General features: G+C 38.5%; 2 protein-coding genes across 2 annotated transcripts; one reads left to right on the top strand and one right to left on the bottom strand.

The window, feature by feature from the left end:
• The first annotated feature begins 41 nt into the window (after positions 1–41).
• On the top strand, positions 42–905 carry LOC116757561 (olfactory receptor 10T2-like). The gene is given in 3 exon segments (XM_032639412.1): positions 42–445; positions 447–570; positions 573–905. Coding segments are annotated over 3 exon segments (861 nt in total).
• An 8,777-nt stretch (positions 906–9,682) lies between these two features.
• Positions 9,683–10,622, bottom strand: LOC116758340 (olfactory receptor 481-like). The gene is given in 2 exon segments (XM_032641167.1): positions 9,683–10,165; positions 10,167–10,622. Coding segments are annotated over 2 exon segments (939 nt in total).
• Positions 10,623–26,015: the final 15,393 nt, after the last annotated feature.

Genomic DNA, 26,015 nt, shown 5'->3' with positions numbered 1-26,015 from the left:
CTCTGCACCTTTGGAGGAGACTTGGTATGTACACCAGGAGGATGGACAGTCATACCACAGTGAGCACATTCCTTCTGTGGGGATTTTCCAGTTTCCCAGACGGGCAAGATCTCTCCTTCGTGATGGTTTTCTTCTCCCATGTGACCATCCTAGTTGCAAATGTGTCCATAATGGTGGCCATCAAGCTCAATCACAATCTTCACACCCCCACGTACTTTTTCCTCTGTGGTTTGTCCTTTTCAGAAACCTGTACCACTATGGTAATCACCCCCCGCGTGCTAGTGGACTTGCTATCAGAAAGCAAGACCATTTCTCTTCCTGAGCGTGGCACACAGATGTTTTTCTTCTCTGGCTTGGGAGCTAACAACTGCTTACTCTTGGCTGCCATGTCCTGTGACCATTACCCTGCTATTCACAGCCCGCTGCACTACACCATCTTGATGACCCAAGATCTGCTTTCAGCTCATGACAGCTTCTTGTGTTACTGGGATTGTGGTGTCACTGTGCATTGTCCTTGTAGTATTCAACTTGTCGTTCTGTGACTCCAGCACTGTCAAGCACTTTTTTTTGGTGACATTACATCTGTAGTCTCCCTTGCCTGTGATGACACCTTTTTTCAGAAAATGGTTCTTCTTGCCTTCTCTGCCTTTGTTTTGCTGGGAAGCTTTATTTTCTTTATGATTTCCTGTGTCTTCATTGGGTCCATAGTTATGAGGATGCCATCTGCCCAGGGGAGGTATAAGGCCTTCTCAACTTGCTCCTTCCACCTCACTGTGGTGTGCATACACGATGGATTTGCTGGCTTTGTCTATCTGAGACCCAAGGACAGTGACTCATTCCGTCAAGATATGCTGATGGCTGTGACATATACAGTACTGACACCTCTGCTTAATCCCATTGTTTAGAAAGAAAGTACTAGGCAATATATGTAGGTTTTCCCCTAGATGGTAAATAAAAGAGCTCTGAACACTTTTTAAAATTTTTACAGAGCATTGATAAATTAAAGTGGAGAAAGTAGAGTACTTCCAATGAAAATCATCACTTTGTATACAAAGCAATTAAAGTGTATTCTAACTGCCTGATATGCCCTGGTCTCACTTCTTTCTTACTATGAAACCAGATGTAGTTTTAAAATATTTTAAAGTGAAATAAAATATTCTAAAATATTACATATATATGTACATATACAGACATACATGCATACACACATGCACATATGTATGTAGTAAATGTATCAAAAGTGTTTTAGAATATTCTATTTTCATAATTTTGGTTTCCTTTGGAGAAGGAAGAAAATTATATTAAAAAGGAAAAGAAAAAAAAAAAGGAAAAGAAGAAAGAAGGAAAGAGTGAGGGAGAGAGACAGCGAGAGGGAGAGAGAAGGAGGGGAAAGAGAAAGATCACTGATTTACTTAATCAAAAAAGGAGAAAGCACAAACAGAAATTTAGCGTTGAAATGAGTGAAAGACCACAATGCAGAGGAATTTCAAAACATTTTTTATTTTTATTTTTTTAACATCTTTATTGGAGTATAATTGCTTTACAATGGTGTGTTAGTTTCTGCTTTATAACAAAGTGAATCGGCTATACATATATGTTCCAATATCTCTTCCCTCTTGCATCTCCCTCGCTCCCACTCTCCCTATCCCACCCTCAAAACATTTTAAGAAAATACCTGTTTAACTCTATTCAAAGAAACATGGAAACTAGATGGGAATGGATGAATTTCTGAAAAATAAAATGATGAAAGTTACTGCAGAAGAAATATGCATTTTTAACATACCAAATTCCAGGAATAATATAGACGTCTGTCAAAGAGCTCTTCTTTCCAACCCCCAACAAAGAGTAGACTAGATGGTTTCAAAATGAACTTCCACAAAAAGCAAATAATTCAAATGCTGTTTGAGTTACAGCATAGACAAAGATAAATAGCTTGGAATTTATGAAAACCACAGAGGTGGAAGGTGCTATAAATAACTGAATCTAATCGAGGCCATTGTCGTAAGGTTCTCACGTGGATACTTAGGGAGATGCCGTAGGGAGGGCTTGGCATTTTGAGGTCACATTGTCTAATGGCAAATTTGTATGGTGAGTGATGTTACCAATGCTGTGGCAGGACTGAGGGACTGAGATGGGAGAAAGAATCAAGGGGCTGGCGGCAAAGTCTTTAATAAATGAGAAGAAACTGGGTGGTCAGTAGAAGACTCTGAAAACAATAGTATATTGTTTCATATCTGGATAGTATTTGTGTCAATGAGTGAAATGTTTTGTCATGCAGATTGCCAGTAAATGATTTAGAAATATGGTAAGGAGCTAGGAGAATGTCGACATTGTGTGCAGATATCTGTAGAATAGGAGTGAGCAGCTTCTCTTCAACATTGCTGAGAAGCCTATGTGCCCTCCTCGGACAACTAGGTTTGGTTAAGATGGAGAGATGGAGCATGTACTCTGGGAAAAGTTCATGGGTGGAATAGAAAGGAGATTTCCAGAATGAACGTAAAACATATAGGAGAAACCCCAGCAAACAAAGAGAATTTCAAAGAGATGAAGCCGAGAGTTGTAAATAAGTGAATACTGGCAAAGAGAGCTCCCAAAAGGCTTGCAGCTGAGATTCAAATCATAGCTCCATTGACTATAGGTGGTGTCAGAGCCTATTGGGTCTACAGTTCTCATTCTTTGCTCAACATTGAATTAAAGTTTGGCTAGAGGTTCTCTGACCAACCATTTCATAAACTTCACCATTCCATTTTCACAAATGTCCTTGTTTAGTGTAAAAGTCTCCGCCTCCTCATGTAATTATCTAAACTTTTAATTTCATTCATTATTTTAAGACTCAAAATTTTGACCAAATGGTATTTATCCCTGCGATGCAAGGTTGGTTTAACATATGAAAATCAATCAGTATGATACACCATATTAATAGAATGAAAAATAACCATGTGATTGTGTCAATAGATGTAGAATATATACACTATGAAATATTATTCAGCCATTAAGAAAGAAGGAACTCTTGCCATTTGTGACATCGTAGGTGTACCTGGAGACATTGTGCTAAATGAAATAAGCCAGACACAGAAGGAAAAATACTGCATGAGCTCATTTATAAGTGAAATCTAAGAAAGTCAAATTCATAGAAGCAGAGAATAGAATGGTAGTTACCAGAGTTGGGGAAATGGAGGGAATGGGGAGATGCTGGTCAAAGGGTACAAAGTTACAGTTATATAGGACGAATAAGTTCTAGAGATCGAATGTAGAGCATTATAACTGTAGTTAATGATACTGTATTTTATACTGGATATTTTCTAAGAGTAAACTTAAGTTACTCTTATCACACCTAAAAAAGATAAAGAAATGTGAGTAGATGGATATGTTAGCTTGGTTATATTTATCACTTCACTATGTATATGTACGTCAAAACATCATGCTGGGGCTTCCCTGGTGGCGCAGTGGTTGAGAGTCCGCCTCCTGATGCAGGGGACACGGGTTCGTGACCCGGTCCGGGAGGATCCCACGTGCCGCGGAGCGGCTGGACCCGTGAGCCATGGCCACTGAGCCTGCGCGTCTGGAGCCTGTGCTCCGCAACGGGAGAGGCCGCAACAGTGAGAGGCCCGCGTACCGAAAAAAAAAAAAAAACATGCTGAACACTTTAAATCATAAGTTTTATTAAAAAAATAAACACATCTTAAAATTGTTTTAAAAGTTAAAAGAACATGTCAACTAGCACTTTATTCATACCGCTTAAATGGAAACCATTGTATTTTTAAGAAACATTTCTTTGTTGTGAACTTCTTGAAAGAAAAGCACATAACCTATTTAACTTTGTTTCCTCATTTCATAACCTCGTGCTAGAAATAAAAGAGACACTAAATGACTATTCATTGAATTAGAGTTAATGTTTAACCAACAGACTTTGTTGAATGCTTGCTGTGTACCAGACACTGTACTTTGAGCTAAGGATAATTAGTTCAACCTCCCACATCACTACTTTTACCCACCCACCAAAGTTTCTGCAACTGCATTACCAGCTCTCAATGACCAGTTAACTCTTTTTTTCCTTATGTCTCAGTTTAAATGTCATTTCTCTGGTAAAGCCTTTCTTGAGCCTCACAAATAAATGCGTTTGCCAAATGATATTATGAGGAATAGAGACTGAGCAAAAAGACACAGCCTGGGGCTTTTGGCAGTGAGGTAGGGTAAGTACATAGAACTTTGAGGTCAGCGATACCTAAGACTTGTGAGGCCAAGATCCTGTAGAGGAAAAAGCTATAGAGAAGTGAGCCTGAAATTCTACATATAATTCCTCATTATGGAATTTGACTACTCCCAAGTTGCACTTGGGCTGGTGAGATATCAAACACCAAGTGGAAATCAGCCTATGAGAGCCTGATGATCTTAGCAGAGATTTTGGCATTTTGCATTGCTGGTTTGATAGAGTTTGATAGATAGGCTGTTTAAGGTAGAGGGCCCCACAACACCTTGTGCTTTTATTTGAGAGTCCTGAAGTACTACACCTTAGGAGGAATTGCTGCATCCTAGAAATAAGGTCAAACGAAAAATAGATTATCCCCAACAAAGTACAACACCCAACCACCACGTTCTATTAGGATGCAAGTTTAGGAGTTATACTGTACATGGAGGCATCAGTTCTTTTTTTATGTGAATGACCCCTTTGGGCACTCTATTTTCATTTCCTCAAAGGGATCAAGCCAGTGCTTTATTTTTCTGCTAGAATAAAATTGAAAACAGTACGGAAGAAGATAATCTCATCTAGAACCTCTAAAATTTTTTATCCACATTGCTCATCAATTAAAAAAAAAAGATAAGATATGCCACAAGATAGGACCAAATGCATAAAAACCAGGTACTTAAATATTAAATAAATATTAATACATCTAAGAAAAATAGGGGAATAATATGAAGAGTCACACCACAGAAATGAATACAAAAAGAAAAAGAAAAGGAATCAAGTTTAAATCTTAAAAATGAAAAACAAAATAAATTAGGAATTCAACTGTTGGGTTAATTGTAGATGGGACACAGTAGAAAAGATGATTAGTAAACTGAAAGGTAGGTTAGTAGAAAACATACACATTACAAGACAAAGAAAAAATTATCAAAAATACAAAAAGAATGTGAGGGCTGTATAAGAAATTATGAAAAGATCTACCATATGTGTAATGAACTTCTAGAAAAAAGTTGAGAAATTTCTGAAGAAATATTCAATGATAATTTTCCAAACTGATGAAGGACCATGAGCTACAAATTCAAGAAACTTTGCAGATTCCAAACATGAGAAGTATAAGAAAAACCACACTCAAGGAAATCATAAAAAGACTACAGGAAGCCCAAAACAAAAGAAAAATGTTAAAAGCTTCCAGAGAAGAAGTAAAAGACATATTCCCTTCAAAAAAGAATCAAATGACTAATAGCTGAGTTTTGGAAAGTATTGATGGAAGCAAGAAAATTAAATCTTAAAAGTGCTCAAAGATTTTTTACTAGTAACCTAGAATTCTACCTAAAATAGAAATATCTCTCAAAAATGAAGGTGCAATAAAGACCTTTTTTGAAGAACCTAGGGCTAAGACGGGAATGGAGACCCAGACCTACTAGAGAATGGACTTGAGGATGTGGGGAGGGGGAAGTGTAGGCTGTGACAAAGAGAGAGTGGCATGGACATATATACACTACCAAACGTAGAATAGCTAGTGGGAAGCAGCCGCATAGCACAGGGAGATCAGCTTGGTGCTTTGTGACCACCTAGAGGGGTGGGATAGGGAGGGTGGGAGGGAGGGAGATGCAAGAGGGAAGAGATATGGGAACATGTGTATATGATAACTGATTCACTTTGTTATAAAGCAGAAACTAACACACCATTGTAAAGCAATTATACTCCAATAAAGGTGTTTAAAAAAAAAAAGACCTTTTTTTTTTTTTTTGCGGTACGCGGGCCTCTCACTGTTGCGGCCTCTCCCATTGCGGAGCACAGGCTCCGGACGCGCAGGCTCAGTGGCCATGGCTCACGGGCCCAGACGCTCTGCGGCGTGTGAGATCTTCCCGGACCGGGGCACGAACCCGTGTCCCCTGCATCGGCAGGTGGACTCTCAACCACTGCGCCACCAGGGAAGACAAAGACCTTTTTTATGATTAAAAAAATCTGTTAAAATGCATCACAAGCAAACCTGCATTAGAAGAAGAAATAATAGAGTGTTTTTTAAAGCAGAAGTAAAATTAATGCTGATATATGTATAAGGTTTAAAGAAAGGAATGAAGGTCAGCAAAAAGAATAAATATATAGGAAACTAGAGAAGGTACACTAGGTAAGGGAACATCTTTGAGAAATAATTAGGAAACTCTATTGGCTTACATGGGTAGGTAGATGATGATACTGTCACCACTTCCTGTAGACTCAGATTAAAATGGGAAAAAGAAAGAGTACTCTCTTGTAATACCTTCTAAAATAGCAACTTTATTGAAGTGTAATTTACATATGAACAGTTTAAATATACAGGTTGATGACTTTTGACTTTTGACAAGTATAACCACCAACCCAATTGCAATATACAGTGATTTCCTCACCCCCAAGAAGTTACCTCTTGCCCCTTTGCTTTCAGTCTTCTCCAGCACTCCACTACAGAGTGAGTATTTTACAGAATCTGGGAAATGTCAATGACTTCATAAGTCCCAGTCCATTTCAGAAGAAGAAAATCTTCCTGAAATTTATATAGACTAAGAATCTTTTAATATCACAACAGTTCAGGATCTTTTAAAATTTCCCCAATCAAATCCTACCTTCTATGTAACAATCTATAATCCATAGTAAGTAGGGAACTTCCCAAAAGAAATCTTACAAAGGGAGTTTTTTATTGTCCCCACAGTGGTGTTCTTGATCCTTAGTTTTTGACACACTGTTTAGGGAAGATGCTTTGTACCACTCCTAATATTCTTTTTTCCCTTTATGGAGCGACATCCGTTAGCATAACATTCCTGACATCTTTCTAAGCCTTCACTTCCTCTTCCTCTAGGATTAAATTAGTTGATGGTAGATTTTGAAGGGAAAACTAGATATGCAATTGTATTAGTTTGTGAGGGCAGTTGTAACAAAAGTACCACAAAGTAGGTGGCTTAAACAACAGAAATGTATTGTCTCACAGTTCTGGAGGCTAAAAGTTAGGATGAAGTTGTCGGCCGGTTGGTTCTCTCTGAGGGCTGTGGGATCTGCTCTATGCTTCTTGCTTAGATTCTAGTGGTTTGCTGGTAATCTTAGAAGTTCTAGAAAAAGAATGGCAATGTATATCCTCTCCAATAAAGACCGTAATAGTGCCACACCTCACTCCCTACATCTGGGTGATTGAATTATTTGAATTCCCTTAGAGTGGAAATAAAAAGGAAAAATGCATGGATTTATCACAATCAATCAGAGACTGTTTATGTGCCTGCACAAAATAGATAAGGAGGAGGTCAACATGTGACATGTATTTCATCTGAGAGAAGGAAAGGGATGGAAGGGAGTAGACCATTTTGATGGGTGTGCAGTGAGGGTCACCCTAAATTTGTTGGAGTACTAAACCTCACAAAGATTTGCCATTTATTGGGACTTCCCTGGTGGTGCAGTGGTTAAGAATCCGCCTGCCAATGCAGGGGACATGTGTTTAATCCCTGGTCCGGGAAGATCCCACATGCCATGGAGCAACTAAGCCCGTGCGCCACAACTACTAAGCCTGTGCTCCAGAGCCTGTGCTCCACAAGAGAAGACACTGCAATGAGAAGCACACGCACCACAACAAAGAGTAGCCCCCGCTCGCCACAACTAGAGAAAGCCCGCGCGCAGCAACAAAGACCCAACACAGCCAAAAATAAATAAATAAAAATAAATTAATTTTTTAAAAAAAGAGTTGCCATTTATTGAGAAAGGAACAGAAGGGAAGGAATAGTTTGGGGAGAAATATAAAAAATTCAGTGATGGGCTTCCCTGGTGGTGCAGTGGTTGAGAGTCTGCCTGCCGATGCAGGGGACACGGGTTCGTGCCCCGGTCCGGGAAGATCCCACATGCCGCGGAGTGGCTGGGCCCATGAGCCATGGCTGCTGAGCCTGCGCATCCGGAGCCTGTGCTCCGCAACGGGAGAGGCCACAACAGTGAGAGGCCCGCGTACCACAAAAAAAAAAAAAAAATTCAGTGAGGGTACAACGAGTTTGAGAGTCTTGAGGAAAAGGCCAGTGAAGAAGTTCATCTGTCCTCCAAGGAAGGTTCTATTTGGAGATAGGGATACTGTCACCTTACAGGTGGTAGCTGAGCTCATGGGAGAAGATGAGCTCACCCAAGAAGACCATGGGGGATGGAGAGAAAGGCAGAGGGCTAAGGATAAACTTGTGAAAAGCAAGAAATAATGGGAAATGTAAAGAGGAAGACTGCCAGAAACAGTATAAAACATCAACCACCAGAGTGCAGAGCACCCACCACAACTCTAAGATGGCCCTTTCCAAGACTGAAGTCATACCTTTGAGTTCCTTCTCTTTGCAGGGGACAATGTCTGTGCTGGCTGTTGCCCCAGAATTATTGCACTGGTGGGAGTATAGGCCTATAATTGATGTAAGAAGTATGAATGGGGAAACGGGACCAGAGAAATCCCACAAAGAGGCTTCCAGGCAGAAAGTTCCCTTGATCTGGTCAGTGAAGAGCCCAGGAATAGGAAGTCAGCTTGTAAAGTGATCCCTCCAAACTGTCTCAGACTTTGTCTGACATTATTAATATGCTAGAAATAAAATATACTAGCTAAAATATTAATCAGAAGCGTTGTGAAAGGAGTACAGGAGGAAGGGAATCAATTTAGAGACAATTGCTATAACCAAATTGGATCATAAGCACCTTCAAAAAGGACAGTGGAAGAAGTAGTGACAGTGGACAACTCCTTGAGAAATAGTACAAAGTGTGTGGTGGATATTCTTTGCCTAAAACAAAATTTCATATTTCCTACCTTTCGACTGTTAAAAAAGTCCCAACATCCCAGTCTCCCACTCCAAAGAAATGTCAGCGTCCAAAATCCTACTCTAGTATTCATCTGGTAAGACCACCTATGAGAGGAGTCAGCTGAAATTTATACAGCTTCTTCTGTGTTATCTGGGTTGGATCTTTTAATTGTCAAACAGAGGAATCATAATCTTTGCTTTGGCTTAAATAAAGTAAAAATAAATAAAAGCTTTTCTGAGACACTAACACCTATGTTTCCAAAAGTTGAAATATCCATTGACCAAGGGAGGGCAGTACCTTTAAAGGAAGTACCCTTAACTGCTGACCTGTCAATATCATCACCTATTATACATTGTTGGGGAGAAGTTTCTTTCCTGAATGTTATTTTACAAGATGGTATTCAAGTAAATTTGATCTTTGGTTGAGATCTTTCTCCATTTAAATAGGACTCTATCATTGGTAAATGGAACTTTAAGTAGAAATTATTTTCCAAAGGTATTCTTAACTTGAAAATTCTATATTTAATTTGAACCAAGCAGACATCCATGTTAATGATACACTTAACTTTATAAATAGAAGTAAACATTGGATTTTTATATTTACGGGAGTTTATCACTATAAAAGTGGTAAAGTTAATGATAAATATCATTAAAATATCCATCAAAAATGTTCCCCAAATTAATGGTTTGTTATTTATAGATTTATATCTGATTTAATTCAGGAAAACCAATGTGCTCTAGCCATTAGTTTTCTCATAGCCTCTTTCACCTCCTTGTTCCTCAGACTGCAGATGAGGGGATTCAGCATGGGGACCACCACTATGTAGATTACAGATGCCACTTTGACCTGATCCGCTGAATAGCTCGATTTGGGCAGTACGTAAACAAACAAAACTGTCCCGTGAAACAAAGTGACCGCAGTGTGGTGGGAAATGCAGGTAGAGAAGGCCTTCTTCCTCCCCTCAGTGGAGTGCATCTTCAGGATTGAGTGGAGGATGTAGCTGTAGGACACGATTATGGTTAATAGTGAGCTTATGAGGACTGATGCAGAAGAGATGGCAGGAGATATTTCAGCAATAGAAACATGGCCGCAAGAAAGCTTCAAGGGTGGGAAGAGGTCACAGAAAAAATGGTTCATTTTATTTGGTCCTCAGAAGGAGAGATTGATCAAACAGCCTGTAAGTGAAGAAGCATTTATGTCATCCACCCAAGTAGGAGGCCTCCAACAGGAAGAAGCAGACCACTGGGGACATGTGGGTGGAGTAGAGCAGGCGAGAGCAAATGGACCCATAGTGATTGTAGGCAATGGTGGCCAGCAGGAAGCACTCTGTAGTCCCAAAGGTGACATCAGAGCCAAGCTGAGCTATACAGTCAGTGACTGGGATGGCAGTTCTCTCTCTTCAGAAGCCCATCAGCATGACAGGTGTGACTGATGTGGAATACCCAGTGTCTACAAAGGCCAGATGGCTGAGGAAAAGGTACGTAGGCGCGGGAAGCGGAGGGCTACTTCGGATTAAGACGATTATGCTAATATTTCCCACTACGGTAACTGTATAAACTCCTAGAAAAATCTCAGAAGAGATGGCACATAGTGTGGGATTATCTGTTAATCCCCAAATAATGAACTCTGTCACTGTTGTATGGTTTGCAGTCTCCATCTATTCATTTAACAGTGCCTACTGAAATCAGAACCAGAGGAGACTAAATTGACTGAAATGACCCTGCATTTATATACCTAAACATAACCTAAATATAACCTTATAAATAAGTTAAATGGTAAATTTGCCTCACTTATCGAATACTTTGTGCATATAAATTTTCTTTTCAATTTCCATGAAAATATTGAAACTGAAGACTTGATTACCTTAGGACTCAGCTATTTTACTCCTATTTACATACTCTTTATTTTTACTTTATTTAAGCCAAAGCAAAGATTATGATTCCTCTGTTTGACAATTAGAAGATCCAACCCAGATAACACAGAAGAAGCTGTATAAATCTTACTCGTGTGCATGGGCGATATGTAAAAGAATGTTTACAGCAGTATCGATTGTAATAACATGAACTGTAAATAACCTACATTTTCAAAGAAAGACCAGCTCTTGATTTTCCAGCCCCATCCCAAATGTGCTTCTATTCAGTAATGTCTGCCTTAGTAAATGCTGTCTCCATTTATGCAACTGATTGGGCCAAAAAATATGATGTTGACTTTGACATCTCTTTCTTACTTGATCTTTTTCCTGGAATAAAAAATATCACATCCTTAGTTATAATATTTGATAGCGAGGGCAAGAAGGTGTCCATGTTCAAGATGGAAGGCAAATAGAATTTTTACTGTTTTTATGAGATAAACATCGTGGATATTTTGCAGAATCTTCCAGGACTTACCTTCTATACCATACCTTTTCATACTTATGGGATTGTATGAAACAATAAGAAGAGTCTGCATATTTTTATGGGCGAGGATTAAATGCAAAGTGAACTGAAATATCTTGGGACTTGGGTTAGTTAAGTTTTGGTTTCTTCAGTTCTATTAAGCAACTGTATAGAAATAAGAAGTAGGGGCATATGATGAGGATGGGAGGAAGGGGTAGTTATGGGGGTAGGAATAGAGGTAGCCAGCAAGGAAAGCTAGGAAATTAGACTGAAAGAAAAATTTAAAAAGATAAAATAAAATAAAAAATAAATTAAAAAAAAAAATGAAAGATTAGTATTTCGGAATAATGCTCCCTTACTTCAAAATAGATCACATGATCAAGGGCAGGTGAGAATGTGTTAATTACCTTCAGTCATTCCTATGACTCCTCTAATTTAAAGATCAACATATTCTTATGAATAATTTGTTTTTTCAAGAAACTCTAAAGAAGAATTAAGAAAACATACATACATACTGTCAGCGACCACGCACATTCTACTCAGTGTTACATGTGAATCATGACAATGGTATGTTATAGTATGAATGGTACTAGGATTATGTATATGAATTATCAAGTTCTGGCTTTTTTAACTAGACAAAGACCCAAACCTGAAACGAATTTTATATCTTTAAAGAAAATAGATGTATGAAACACACAAATGTTTTCAAAGTTGGATATGAGTACCAGCGTGGAAGGCAAAGTGACATGCAGAATACCATGGACTTTGGAGCCATGCAGACCTAGGATCACTTTCTAGCTCTGCTTCTTGCTGTCTATGAAACATAGGCAAGTTACAAGAAATGTTTGCTCTTCTTTTTCCTTACCTTTAAAAAGGAGATAATACACACCTCATGTGATTCTTGGGTTAAATTGCATAATGTGGGTGATAACTCCAAGCACTGTTAACACAACAAATAAATGCTCAATTACTAATAGTTTGCTTGAAATAACCAATTTGTAATTTCTGGTACATAGAAGAGAATCAAATATGTCTGTATCCTTAAAAATGAACAAGTATGAACTAGTGATACATCCACTGCAACACTAGTGATAGTCTCCAAGGAATTGTTGCTGTACAGCAAAGGCATATTTAAGGGAGGTTGGTGTCATTTAGGATAAGGCCCAAATCACCTATTTCACTTGTAATTACAAATTAATTACTTCACTTGTTTTGGAAAACTTCATTGAGAATCACTTGGGATAGAGAAATTACATGTGTACATCTACTGGGGCAGAGAAGTAACATGTAAACATGATTATGTTCAAGTGTATAAGTAAAATATTTTCTAAATACCCTCAGGTTCCATTAATTTTTTAGTTAAATGGAAAAAAATGAAAATTTTGGTTTAATTAAATTGTAAAACATAACATTTTACTATCCTTGAAGTTGATTATTAGATCAACATGACTAATATGGTTGTGAAAATTTGTGGCATTTCTGAAATGTGGCTGTAGTCAGTGGTCCAGGTTTTCATATCACGTGTGTTTAGATTTGGATTCGCTAGTACAATTTAGTTTACAAATAGGCATCTAATGGAATTGCAGTATTATTATCAACATTCTAAGTGACATACATTTTTTAAAATTGTATAAATTTTCCATATGTATTATAGAATTGTACTAGGACACTTGAGATACACACCGGGCTTGTTGGCTGTAGACATTTCTCACATACATGGCCTTCCCTCTCCCCAGTGACCTACCAACATGTATGCGTTCTAATAAAACCATGAAGCTCACACTAACATTTTTCTTATCACCCTGCCATACACAGCTGCCACGTTCACTAGCAGGTTGTCCAAGATACATGGCCACAGTTGATTCTGATTCTGGCTGTGTTCTTAGACCATGGCCACATAGCAGAACACTCTCTAGGTTGAAGGTCAGGCTCCTTTGATTCTGGGCTTGAAGGAGCCTATAGATCAATAACCTTCAGAACAAAGTTAAGCCTGATAATCCACATGAGAGTCTGACAGCTCAAAGACCTCAACTCCAACAAGTTAGGAAATGGACATGCTGCGAGGTTCCGTCTCTCCTGGAAAGACACAGCTCCTTTAGGCTTTAAGGAAACCCAACTGTGGCTGATGAGTGATACAACAAACATTCCAGATGACATCTGGGAGAATTAAATTCCCTTCACCCCTGCCCTCCTCCTAACATTTTGTTCACACCATTTAATTATTACCCATTATAGTTGAAGATCTTGCTCTTTCCCTGGAGTGAAGATGTAGTGCCCGTGACAAATTATTCTGTATCCCTTTTTAAATGGTGCAATATTGGGAATATAGATGGCAGTAAATAGATGTTTCTTAAATTAGTGTTAAACAATTTTTAAAAAGTCTTTCTATGTATCAGACATTGTGTTATGACCTAAAGATAAATAGATACTCCCACATCTCGATCTTTACCCAACTACAAACCATTTTATAATTGTATTCATCACTCAAGAGCCCCTTCTAATGGAAGAGTAACTTCTAGTCACCTTTATGCTCTCAGGTTTAAATTTCACTGTTGAAACTTCCCCTGACACCGTAGACTAAGTCATATTCTCCTGGCGAACAATTTCAAAGAATCCTGAAATATGTTTTGCATGTACACACTTTTAATTTTATAGGTACTGGAGCAAATAATTGCATTTGTCTTTTTTATCTGCTATCCTACAACTCCCGTGAGGGAGGGGGTCATGTCTGCCTTGTGCAACAGTTTATTCTTAGAACATTGCGGAGTGCCTGGTACATAGCAGTACTAAATGAATGAATGGGTGAGTGAATAAATTAATGATTTTTTCATGTTTATTCTGTTGTGGTAAGAATACTTAGCACGAGGGACTTCGCTGGTGGTCCAGTGGTAAAGAATCTGCCTTCCAATGCAGGGGATGCAGGTTTGATCCCTGGTCAGGGAACTCAGATCTCACGTGCCATGGGGCAACTAAGCCCGTGAGCCACAACAACTGAGCTCACATGCCTCAACTAGAGCCCACGTGCTGCAGCGAACACACAGCGCAGCGCAAAAATAAATAAAGTGCTTAAAGGAAAAAAAAAGCCTTTGCTTTAAAAAAAAAAAAACTTAGCATGAGACTTATCCTCTTAGTAGGTTTTTAAGTATACAATACAGTATTGTTAACTGTAGGTACAATGTTCTACAGCAGATGTCTAGAACTTACTCATCTTGCTTAATTCAAACTTTATGTGTATTGATTAGCTACTCCTCATTTCACTCCATCCTCAGCCCCTGGCAACCATCATTCCACTCTTGATTCTATGAACGTGACTCTTTTAGATAGCTTATAAAGTAGAATCATGCAGTACTGTCCTTCTGTGACCAGCTTATTTCACTTAGCATAATGTTCTCCAGGTTCATCCATATTGTCACATGTTATAGAACTTCTTTCTTTTTTTAAGACTATAATATTCTATTGTATGTGTTTACCAAAATGTCTTTATCCATTTCTTTGTTGATGGACATTTACATTGCTTTCATATCTTGGCTAGTATGAATAATGCTGCAGTGAACAAGGGAGTCCTAATATCTCTTTGAGATACTAATTTCAGTTCTTTTAGGTAAATATCTAGAGCTGGGATTAGTGAATTATATGGCAGTTCTATTTTTAATTATTTGAGGGACCTCCCTACAGTTTTCCATAACAACTGCACCATTTTGCCTTCCCAGCAAAATGGTACAAGAGCTTCCTCTTTCTCTACATCCTGGCCCACACTTGTCTTTTTTTTTTTTTTTGGTAATAGCCATCCAGACACATGTGAGGTGATATCTCATTGTGGTTTTGATTTGCATTTACTTGCTGATTAGTGATGTTGAGCACCTTTTCATATCCCTGTTGGCCATTTCTGTGTATTCTTTGGGAAAAAGTCTATTTAAGTCTTTAGCTCATTTTTTAATCAAGTTATTAGTTTTTATGCTGTAGAGTTTTATGAGTTCCTTATATATTTTGGAAATTAACCCCTTATCAGATATATAGTTTGCAAATATTTTCTCCTAGTCTATAGTTGCCTTTTCACTCTGTTGATTATTTCCATGCTGTGCAGAAGCTTTTTAGTTTGATGCAGTCTCACGAGTCTATTTTTGTTTTTGTTGCCTGTGCTTTTGGTTTGGTATCAAAGAAATCATTGCCAAAACCAATGACATGAATCCTTTTCCCTATGTTTTCTTCCAGGAGTTTTACTCTTACAGTTTTAGGTCTTAGGTTTAAGTCTTTATTCCATTTTGAGTTGATTTTTTTGTATAGTGTAAGATAATTGTCAATTTTATTCTCTAGGGATATCCAGTATTCCCAGCACTATTTATTGAAGAGGCTATCCTTTGCCCACTGGGTATTCTTGAAGCCCTCGTCAAAAATTAGTTGACTGTATATGCGTGCATTTATTTTTGGTTCACTACTCTATTCATTGGTCTGTATTGTGTCTTTATGCCAGTACCATACTGTTTTAATTACTGTAACTTTGTAATATATTTTGGAATCAGGACGTGTGAGGACTACAGCTTTGTCCTTTTTTCTCAAGATTATTTTGGCTATTTGGAGTTCTTTGTGGTTCCATGTGAATTTTAGAATTGTTTTTTCTATTTCTGTAAAAAGTTCTATTGGGACTTTGATAGGATGTATTGAATCTGCTTTGGGTAGAATGGATATTTTAGCAATATTAAGTCTTCCAACCCAAGAACACAGGATGTTTTAATGTTTGAGTCTTGTTTAATTTCTTTTACCAATATTTTGCAGTTTTCAGTATACACGTCTTTCATTTCCTTAGTTAAGTTTATTCCTAGGTATTTTCTTCTTTTTGGTATTATAGTAAATGAGATTGTTTCCTCATTTCCTTTTCAGATAGTTCACTGTTACTGTAGAGTAATGAAAATGATTTTTATGTGTTGATTTTGTATCTTGCAACTTTATTGAATTTGTTTATTAGTTCAAACAATTTTTTGATGGACTTTCCAGTTTTCTCTATATAAAATTATGTTGTGTGCAAACAGGGACAATTTTTCCTGATTTGTACACCCTTTTTTTTTTTTTTCTTGCCTAATTGCCCTGGCTAAGGACAAGCTTACTCTGAGATTTCCAGATATGGTCATTAGGATGATCATGAAGAAGATGACTCCTGTAGTGTCTTTGTATGGCTTTGCTATTGAGGTGATGCTGCACTTATAAAATGAGTTTGAAGGTGGTCACACTGCTTCTATTTTTGGAAGAGTTTAAGAAGAATTAGTATAATTCTTCTTTGAATGTGTGGTAGAATTCACCCATGAAGCCAAATTATCTTTGGCTTTTCTTTGTTGGAAGGTTCTTGATTACTGATTTAATCTCTTTATATGTCATTGGTCTGTTCAGGCTTTCTTTTTCTCTTTTTTTCCCCCCAAATTGATTGAGATATTATTGACCTGTAACATAATTAACTTTAAGGAATACAGTGTGATGTTTTGATGCACATATATATTGCAAAATGATTACCACAATATGGTTAATTAGTACCTCCCTCCCCATACATAATTATCTTTTTGTGTGTGTATGTGATGAGAACATTTAAGATCTCCCTTCTTGACAACTTTCAAGTATATAATACAGTATTGTTTACTAAAATCACTATGCTCCACATTAGATCCCCAGAACTTATTCATCTTATAGGTGGAAGTTTGTACCCTTTGACAAACATCTCACTGTTTCCCCACTCACAGAGCCTGACAGCCTCTATTGTACCCTCTATTTCTATGATTTTGGATTTTTAAGATTCCACATATAAGTGAGAACATACAGTACTTGCCTTTCTCTGTCTGACTTATTTCACTTAGCTTAATGCCCTCAAAGTCCATCCATGTTGTCACATAAGGCAGGATAGCTTTTTTATGGCTGAATAATATTCCATTGTGTGTGTGTGTGTGTGTGTGTGTATACATTATGATATATGTGTGTGTGTGTATATATATATATAATATTCATTCATCTGTTGATGGACACTTACGTTATTTCCATGTCTTAGATATTGTGAATAATGCTGCAGTAAACATGGGAGTGCATGTTTCTCTTTGAGATGATGTTTTCATTTCCTTCAGGTATATATCCAGAAATGGGATTGCTAGATCATATGATAGTTCTATTTTAACTTTATTCTTGATTCAGTCTTGATAAGTTGTACGTTTCTAGCATTTATATATTTTTTCTAGGTTATCCAATTTGTTCACACATAATTGTATAATCCCTTATAATACTTTTTATTTCTGAGGCATCCACTTTTTAAAAAATAAATTTATTTATTTTTGGCTGCATTGGGTCTTTGTTGCTGTGCATGGGCTTTCTCTAGTTCGGTGAGCGGGACTACTCTTAGTTGCAGTGTGCGGGCTTCTGATTGCAGTGGCTTCTCGTTGTGGAGCACGGGCTCTAGGCATGTGGGCTTCAGTAGTTGTGGCTTGTGGGCTCTAGAGCACAGGCTCAGTAGTTGTGGTGCACGGGCTTAGTTGCTCCGCTGCATGTGGGATCTTCCTGGACCAGGGATCAAACCCGTGTCCCCTGCATCGGCAGGCGGATTCTTAACCACTGCACCACCAGGGAAGTTTCTTCTTTCATTTATGATTTTATTTATTGAGGCCTCTTTTTTCCCTAGTCTAGCTACAGATTTCTCTATTTTGTTTATTTTTTAAAATACAACTCTTAATTTTGTAGATTTTAAAAATTATTTTTCTATTCTCTATTTCTGCTATGATCTTTAATTAATTAATTTTTTTGAGTTATGAGTTATGTTTTATTTGGGACAAAGTGAGGACTATGGCCCAGGAAACAGCATTCCAGATAGCTCTGAGAAACTGCTCCAAGGAGACTGGGGGGAAAGGTCAGTATATATGTGAATTTGGTGAAGGGGGAGTACATGCAATCAAGCACACATTTTTTTGCAGAAGGTTTCTGCTAGTCATGAGGAGCAGACGTCACCATGAAGGATTTTAGTGCTTTTCTAGTTATGAAGAGATATAAGAATTGGGCTCATAAAATCGACTCCTGAAAATATCTAACTATCTGAAGACCTGTTCACCCAGTTCTTTCCAGAGCACAGAGTGCCTCATTTCTCCTCTCCACCCTGAACTCCTTTCAGGGAGTATTGAAAGTCATCTGCTATGATTTTTATTTTTTCCTGCCTTCTGCTTGGGTTTAGTTTTTTCTTCTTTTTCTAGTTCCATGGGATGTAAAGTCAGGTTGTTTATTTTTCTTCTTTTTTAATGTGATATTTATCACTCTAAACTTCCTTTTTGGTACTGCTTTAGCTGGATATCCTAAGCTGCATTTCCCTTTTCATTTGTCTCAAGGGTTTTTTTTTCACATCTTTATTGGAGTATAAATACTTTACACTGTTCTGTTAGTTTCTCCTGTACAACAAAGTGAATCAGCTATATGTATGTATGTGTGTGTGTGTGTGTGTGTGTGTGTGTATATATATATATATATATATATATATATATATCTCCCCATATCCCCTCCCTCTTGAGCCTCCTCCCACCTTCCCTATCCCATCCCTCTAGGTCGTCAGAAAGCATAAAGTTGATCTCCTTGTGCTATGCAGCAGCTTCCCACTAGCCATCTATTTTACATTGGGTACTGTATATATGTCAATGCTACTCTCTCACTTCATCCCAGCTTCCCCTTCCCCCGCTGTGCCCTCAAGTCCGTTCTCTACGTCTGCATCTTTATTCCTGCCCAGCCACTAGGTTTGTCAGTACCGTTTTTTTTTTTTTTTTTTTTTTTTTTTTGCTGTACGCGGGCCTCTCACCGTTGTGGCCTCTCCCGTTGCGGAGCGCAGGCTCAGCGGCCATGGCTCACGGGCCCAGCCGCTTCGCGGCATGCGGGATCTTCCCGGACCGGGGCACGAACCCGCGTCCCCTGCTTCGGCAGGCGGACTCTCAACCACTGCGCCACCAGGGAAGCCCTGTCAGTACCGTTTTTTAAAATTCCATATATATGTGTTAGCATACAGTATTTGTTTTTCTCTTTCTGACCTTACTTCACTCTGTATGACAAATTCTAGGTCCATCCACCTCACTACAAATAACTCAATTTCATTCCTTTTTATGGTTGAGTAATATTCCATTGCATATATGTGCCACATCTTCTTTATCCATTCATCTGTTGATGGACATTTAGGTTGCTTTTATGTCCTGGCTATTATAAATAGTGCTGCAATGAACATTGTGGTGCATGTATCTTTTTGAATTATAGTTTTCTCTGGGTATATGCTCAGTAGTGGGATTGCTGGGTCATATGGTAGTTCTATTTTTAGTTTTTTAAGGAACCTCCATACTGTTCTCCACAGTGGCTGTATCAATTTACATTCCCACCAACAGTGCAGGAGGGTTCCCTTTTCTCCACACCCTCTCTAGCATTTATTTGTAGATTTCTTGATGATGGCCATTCTGACTGGGGTGAGGTGATACCTCATTGTGGATTTGATATGCATTTCTCTAATGATTAGTGATGTTGAGCATCTTTTCATGTGCCTCTTGGCCATCTGTATGTCTTCTTTGGAGAAATGTCTATTTAGGTCTTCCTACCATTTTTGGATTGGATTGTTTGTTTTTTTGATATTGAGCTGCATGAACTGCTTGTATATTTTGGAGATTAATCCTTTGTCAGTTGCTTCATTTGCAGATATTTTCTCCCATTCTGAGGGTTGTCTTTTTGTCTTGTTCATGGTTTCCTTTGCTGTGCAAAAGCTTTTAAGTTACATTAGGTCCCATTTGTTTATTTTTGTTTCTATTTCCCTTACTCTAGGAGCTGGCTCAAAAAGGATCTTGCTGTGTTTTATGTCATAGAGTGTTCTGCCTATGTCTTCCTCTAAGAGTTTTATAGTGTCTGGCCTTACCTTTAGGTCTTAAATCCATTTTGAGTTTATTTTTGTGTATGGTGTTAGGGAGCGTTCTAATTTCATTCTTTTACATGTAGCTGTCCAGTTTTCCCAGCACCACTTATTGAAGAGGCTGTCTTTTCTCCATTGTATACTCTTGCCTCCTTTATCAAAGGTGACCATATGTGTGTGGGTTTATCTTAGGGCTTTCTATCCTGTTCCATTGATCTATATTTTTGTGCCAGTACCATACTGTCTTGATTACTGTAGCTTTGTAGTATAGTCTGAAGTCAGGGAACCTGATTCCTCCATCTCTGTTTTTCTTTTTTAAGAGTGCTTTGGCTATTCGGGGTCTTTTGTGTTTCCATACAAATTGCAAAATTTCTTGTTCTAGTTCTGTGAAAAATGCCATGGGTAATTTGACAGGGATTGCATTGAACCTGTAGATTGCTTTGGGTAGTATAGTCATTTTCACAATACTGATTCTTCCAATCCAGGAGCATGGTATATCTCTCCATCTGTTTATGTTATCTTTGATTTCTTTCACCAGTATTTTATAGTTTTCTGAGTACAGGTCTTTTCCCTCCTTAGGTAGGTTTATTCCTAGGTATTTATTCTTTTTGTTGTGATGGTAAATGGGATTGTTTCCTTCATTTCTCTTTCTGATCTTCTGTTGGTAGTGTATAAGAATGCAAGAGATTTCTGTGCATTAATTTTGTATCCTGCAACCTTACTAAATTCATTGATTAGTTCTAGTAGTTTTCTGGTGATATCTTTAGGATTTTCTACGTGCAGTATAATGTCATCATCAAACAGTGACAGTTTTACTTGTTTTCCTATTTGTATTCCTTTTATTTCTTTTTTGTCTCAGATTGCTATGGCTAGGACTTCCAATACTATGTTGAATAATTGTGGCAAGAGTGGACATCCTTGTCTTGTTCCTGATCTTAGAGGAAATGCTTTCAGTTTTTCACCATTGAGAGTGATGTTTGCTGTGGGTTTGTCATATATTTCTTTTATTATGTTGAAGTAGGTTCCCTCTATGCTCACTTTCTGGAGAGTTTTTATCATAAATGCGTGTTGAATTTTGTCAGAAGCTTTTTCTGCATCTGTTGAGATGATCATATGGTTTTTATTCTTTAATTTGTTAATATGGTGTATCACATTGATTGTTCTGTGTATATTGAAGAATCATTGCATCCCTGGGATAAATCCTACTTGATCATGATGTATGATCCTTTTAATGTGTTGTTGGATTCTGTTTGTTAGTATTCTGTTGATTTTTGATCTATATTCATGAGTGATATTGGTCTGTAATTTTATTTTTTTGTTGTATCTCTGTCTGGTTTTGGTATCAGGGTGATGGTGGCCTCATAGAATGAGTTTGGGAGTGTTCCTTCCTCTGCAGTTTTTGGAAGAGTTTGAGAATGATGGGTGTTAGCTCTTCTCTAAATGTTTGATAGAATTCACCTGTGAAGCCATCTGGTCCTGGACTTTTGTTTGTTGGAAGATTTTTTTTTTTTTTTACAATTTTTTTTTTTTTTTTTTTTTTTTTTTTTTTTTTTTGCGGTATGCGGGCCTCTCACTGTTGTGGCCTCTCCCATTGCGGAGCACAGGCTCCGGACGCGCAGGCCCAGCGGCCATGGTTCACGGGCCCAGCCACTCCGTGGCATGCGGGATCCTCCCGGACCGGGGCACGAACCGGTATCCCCTGCATCGGCAGGCGGACTCTCAACCACTGCGCCACCAGGGAAGCCCTGTTGGAAGATTTTTAATCACAGTTTCAATTTCATTACTTGTGATTGGTCTGTTCATATTTTCTATTTCTTCCTGGTTCAATCTTAGAAGGTTATACCTCTCTAAGAATTTGTCCATTTCTTTCACGTTGTCCATTTTATTGGCGTAGAGTTGCTTGTAGTAGTCTCTTAGGATGCTTTGTATCTCTGCAGTGTCTGTTGTAACTTCTCCTTTTTCATTTCTAATTTTATTGATTTGAGTCCTGTGTCTTTTTCTTGATGAGTTTGGCTAATGGTTTATCAATTTTGTTTTTCTTCTCAAAGAACGAGCTTTTAGTTTTATTGATCTTTGCTGTTGTTTTCTTTGTTTCTATTTCATTTATTTCTGCTCTGCTCTTTATGATTTCTTTCCTTCTGCTAACTTTTAGTTTTGTTTGTTCTTCTTTCTCTGGTTCCTTTAGGTGTAAGGTTAGATTGTTTATTTGAGATTTTTCTTGTTTCTTGAGGTAGGCTTGTATTGCTATAAACTTCCCTCTTAGAACTGCTGTTGCTGCATCCCATAGGTTTTGGATCATCGTGTTTTCATTGTCATTTTTCTCTAGGTATTTTTTTATTTCCTTTTTGACTTCTTCAGTGATCTCTTGGTTATTTAGTAATGTATTGTGTAACCTCCATGTGTTTGTGTTTTCCCCCTGTAATTGATTTCTAATCTCATAGCGTTGTGGTCAGAAAAGATGCTTGATATGATTTCAATTTTCTTAAATTTACTGAGGCTTGATTTGTGACCCAGGATGTTATCTATCCTGGAGAATCCATGCGCACTTGTGAAGAAAGTGTAATCTGCTGTTTTGGGATGGAATTTCCTATAAGTATCAATTAAACCTATCTGGTCTGTTGTGTCATTTAAAGCTTGTGTTTCCTTATTCATTTTCTGTTTGGATGATCTGTCCATTGGTGTAAATGAGGTGTTAAAGTCCCCCACTATTATTGTGTTATTGTTGATTTCCTCTTTTATAGCTGTTAGTATTTGCCTTATGTACTGAGGTGCTCCTATTTTGGGTGCATAAATATTTATAATTGTTATGTTTTCTTCTTGGATTGATCCCTTGATCATTATGTAGTGTCCTTATCTCTTGTAACAGTCTTTATTTTAAAGTCTGTTTTATCTGATATATGAGTATTGCTTCTCCAGCTTTCTTTTGATTTCCATTTGCATGGAATATATTTTTTCATCCCCTCACTTTCAGTCTGTATGTGTCCCTAAGTCTGAAGTGGGTCTCATGTAGACAGCATATATACAGGTCTTGTTTTTGTATCCATTCAGCCAGTCTCTGTCTTTTGGTTGGAGCATTTAATACATTTACATTCAAGGTGATTATCGATATGTATGTTCCTGTGACCATTTTCTTAATTGTTTTGGGTTTGTTTTTGTAGGTCCTTTTCTTCTCTTGTGTTTCCCACTTAGAGAAGTTCCTCTAGCATTTTTTGTAGAGCTGGTTTGGTGATGCTGAATTCTCTTAGCTTTTGCTTGTCTGTAAAGTTTTTGGTTTCTCCATTGAATCTGAATGAGATCCTTGCCAGGTAGAGTAATCTTAGTTGTAGGTTTTTCCCTTTCATCACTTTAAATACGTCCTGCCGCTTCCTGTGTCTTGCAGGGTTTCTGCTGAAAGATCAGCTGTTAACCTTATGGGGATTCCCTTGTATGTTGTTTGTTGCTTTTCCCTTGCTGCTTTTAATATTTTTTCTTTGTATTTAATTTTTAAAAATTTGATTAATATGTGTTTCATCATGTTTCTCTTTGGGTTTATCCTGTATGGGACTCTCTGTGCTTCCTGGACTTGATTGACTATTTCCTTTCCCATATTAGGGAAGTTTTTGACTATAATCTCTTCAAATATTTTCTCAGACCCTTTCTTTTTCTCTTCTTCTTCTGGGACCCCTACAGTTCGAATGTTGGTGCGTTTAGTGTTGTCCCAGAGGTCTCTGAGACTGTCCTCAATTCTTTTCATTTTTTTTCTTTATTCTGCTCTGCGGTAGTTATTTCCATTCTTTTATCTTCCAGGCCACTTATCCATTCTTCTGCCTAAATTATTCTGCTATTGATTCCTTCTAGAGTATTTTAAATTTCAGTTATTGTGTTGTTCATCATTGTTTATTTGCTCTTTAGTTCTTCTAGGTCCTTGTTAAACGTTTCTTGTCTTTTTTCCATTCTGTTTCCGTGATTTTGGATTATCTTTACTATCATTACTCTGAATTCTTTTTCAGGTAAGTTGTCTATTTCATCTTCATTTATTTGGTCTTGTAGGGTTTTACCTTGCTCCTTCATCTGTAACATATTGTTTTGTAGTTTCATTTTTTTTTTTTGATGGGTGCGGCTGTATTCCTGTCTTACCGTTTACTTGGCCTGAGGTGTACAGCACTGGAGTTTGCAGGCAGTTGGGTAGAGCCAGGTCTTGGTGCCAAAATGAGGACCTCCAGGAGGCTTCACTCTGATTAATATTCCCTGAGGTCTGAGGTTCTCTGTTAGTCCAGTGGTTTGGACTCATCACTCCCACCACAGGAGCTCGTGCCTGACCTCCAACCTGGGAACCAAGATCCTGCAAGCCATGTGTTGTGGCCAAAAAAAAGATAAAAAGAAAAAAAGGAGCAGTACAATAATAAAGGATAAAAAATAAAATAAAATTAGAAAGATAAAAAATATATTAGGAAAAATAAAAATATAATTGAAACAACTGTAACAAGGTAAAACAAAACCTGAACAGAAAAAAGAGGAAAAAAATATAGGGAACAAGCCATAAGGAGCAGAACAGTAACAAAGTGTAAAGAATAAAATAAAATTAGAAAAATAAAAGATTTATTAGAATAAATAAAAATATTAATGAATCAACAGCAAGGTAAAACAGAACCCCAATCTAAGAGGAAAAAAGAAAAAAAAAAAGCCTTGGCTATGCGGGCAGAGTTTAGGCGGGGGGTGGAACTTAGGCAGAGGTGGGGTTTAGGGTGGGGCGAGACCTCTGCTTAGGAGCTGTGTGGAAGGTGAGAGGCAGCACGTCCAAAGGGGGGCCTCCGGAATGTGGTGTTCCAGAGTTTGGAGGTAAGGTCCTGGGTGAGGGTGTGTGGGTGGGTTTTAGGCCCAGCAAGTTTGGAGGGGGTCCCAGATGGGGTCTCTGAGTGTAGATGTAGGGCCCTGGGTGGGGGTGCAGGGGTGGGGCTTGGGCTCTGCACAGAAGGAGGGAGGCTCCAAGGGCAGAGGATTAGGCTTGGGAGCCCAACAGGCTCCCCGGTGCCTAAGTGGACAGGGAACACGCTGGCCACTTTCCCTCGCATTCCTCTGTGCCCCACCCCCGGGTCTCCCCCATCCCCCCTGGACCCCTAACCATAGGTGTGTCCCACTGGGTGTAGGAACTCCTCCCCTCCCTCAGCGCCCCTAAGGGCTGCTGGTCCCAGAGGTCTGGCCTTTAGTTTTGCCCAGATCCATCCCTCCCACTCCCTCAGTACCCACACGCATGGAGTGGGCCTTGGTGGGCAGGGGATCAGATCTGGGATCTTGGCAGGCTCCTGGGGGCCCAAGTGGTCAGGAGAAACTTGGCCACACTCCCTTTTAAACCTCTGCCCCCCCAGTGGTCCCCCAATTTCCCCCTTCGGGTGTGGGATCCCTTCCCCTCCTCCAACTGCCCCTCAGGGGCACCAGTCCCCCCCGCCTCCACTTTTCCTCCCTCCTCCCCCTAACACCCCACGTCCTACCTGGTCACTGGCGTTTCCTCCCGTCCCCTTAGGTGTCTGTGGTTTGTCACCGGTGCCTGGTAGGTGCCCTAGTTGTGTGGAGACGTGAATTCTGTGTCCTCCTAGTCCACCATCTTGACCTCAAGATATTTTTATATTTTCTTTTGATATCCTCTTTGACTCAGTGGTTGTTCAACAGTGTGTTATTTCATTTCTATGTATTTGTGAGTTTTCCCCTTTTCTTGCTGTCATTGATTTCAAGTTTCATTCCACTGTGGTTGGAAAATATACTTAGTATAATTTCGATTTTCTTAAATTTGTTAAAACTTTTTGTGACCTAA

The sequence above is a fragment of the Phocoena sinus genome, chromosome 8, assembly GCF_008692025.1.
Source record: "Phocoena sinus isolate mPhoSin1 chromosome 8, mPhoSin1.pri, whole genome shotgun sequence".
Classification (NCBI taxonomy): Eukaryota; Metazoa; Chordata; class Mammalia; order Artiodactyla; family Phocoenidae; genus Phocoena; species Phocoena sinus.
Note: the sequence above shows the minus strand (reverse complement) of the source record. Positions and strands in the feature narration are given on the sequence as shown.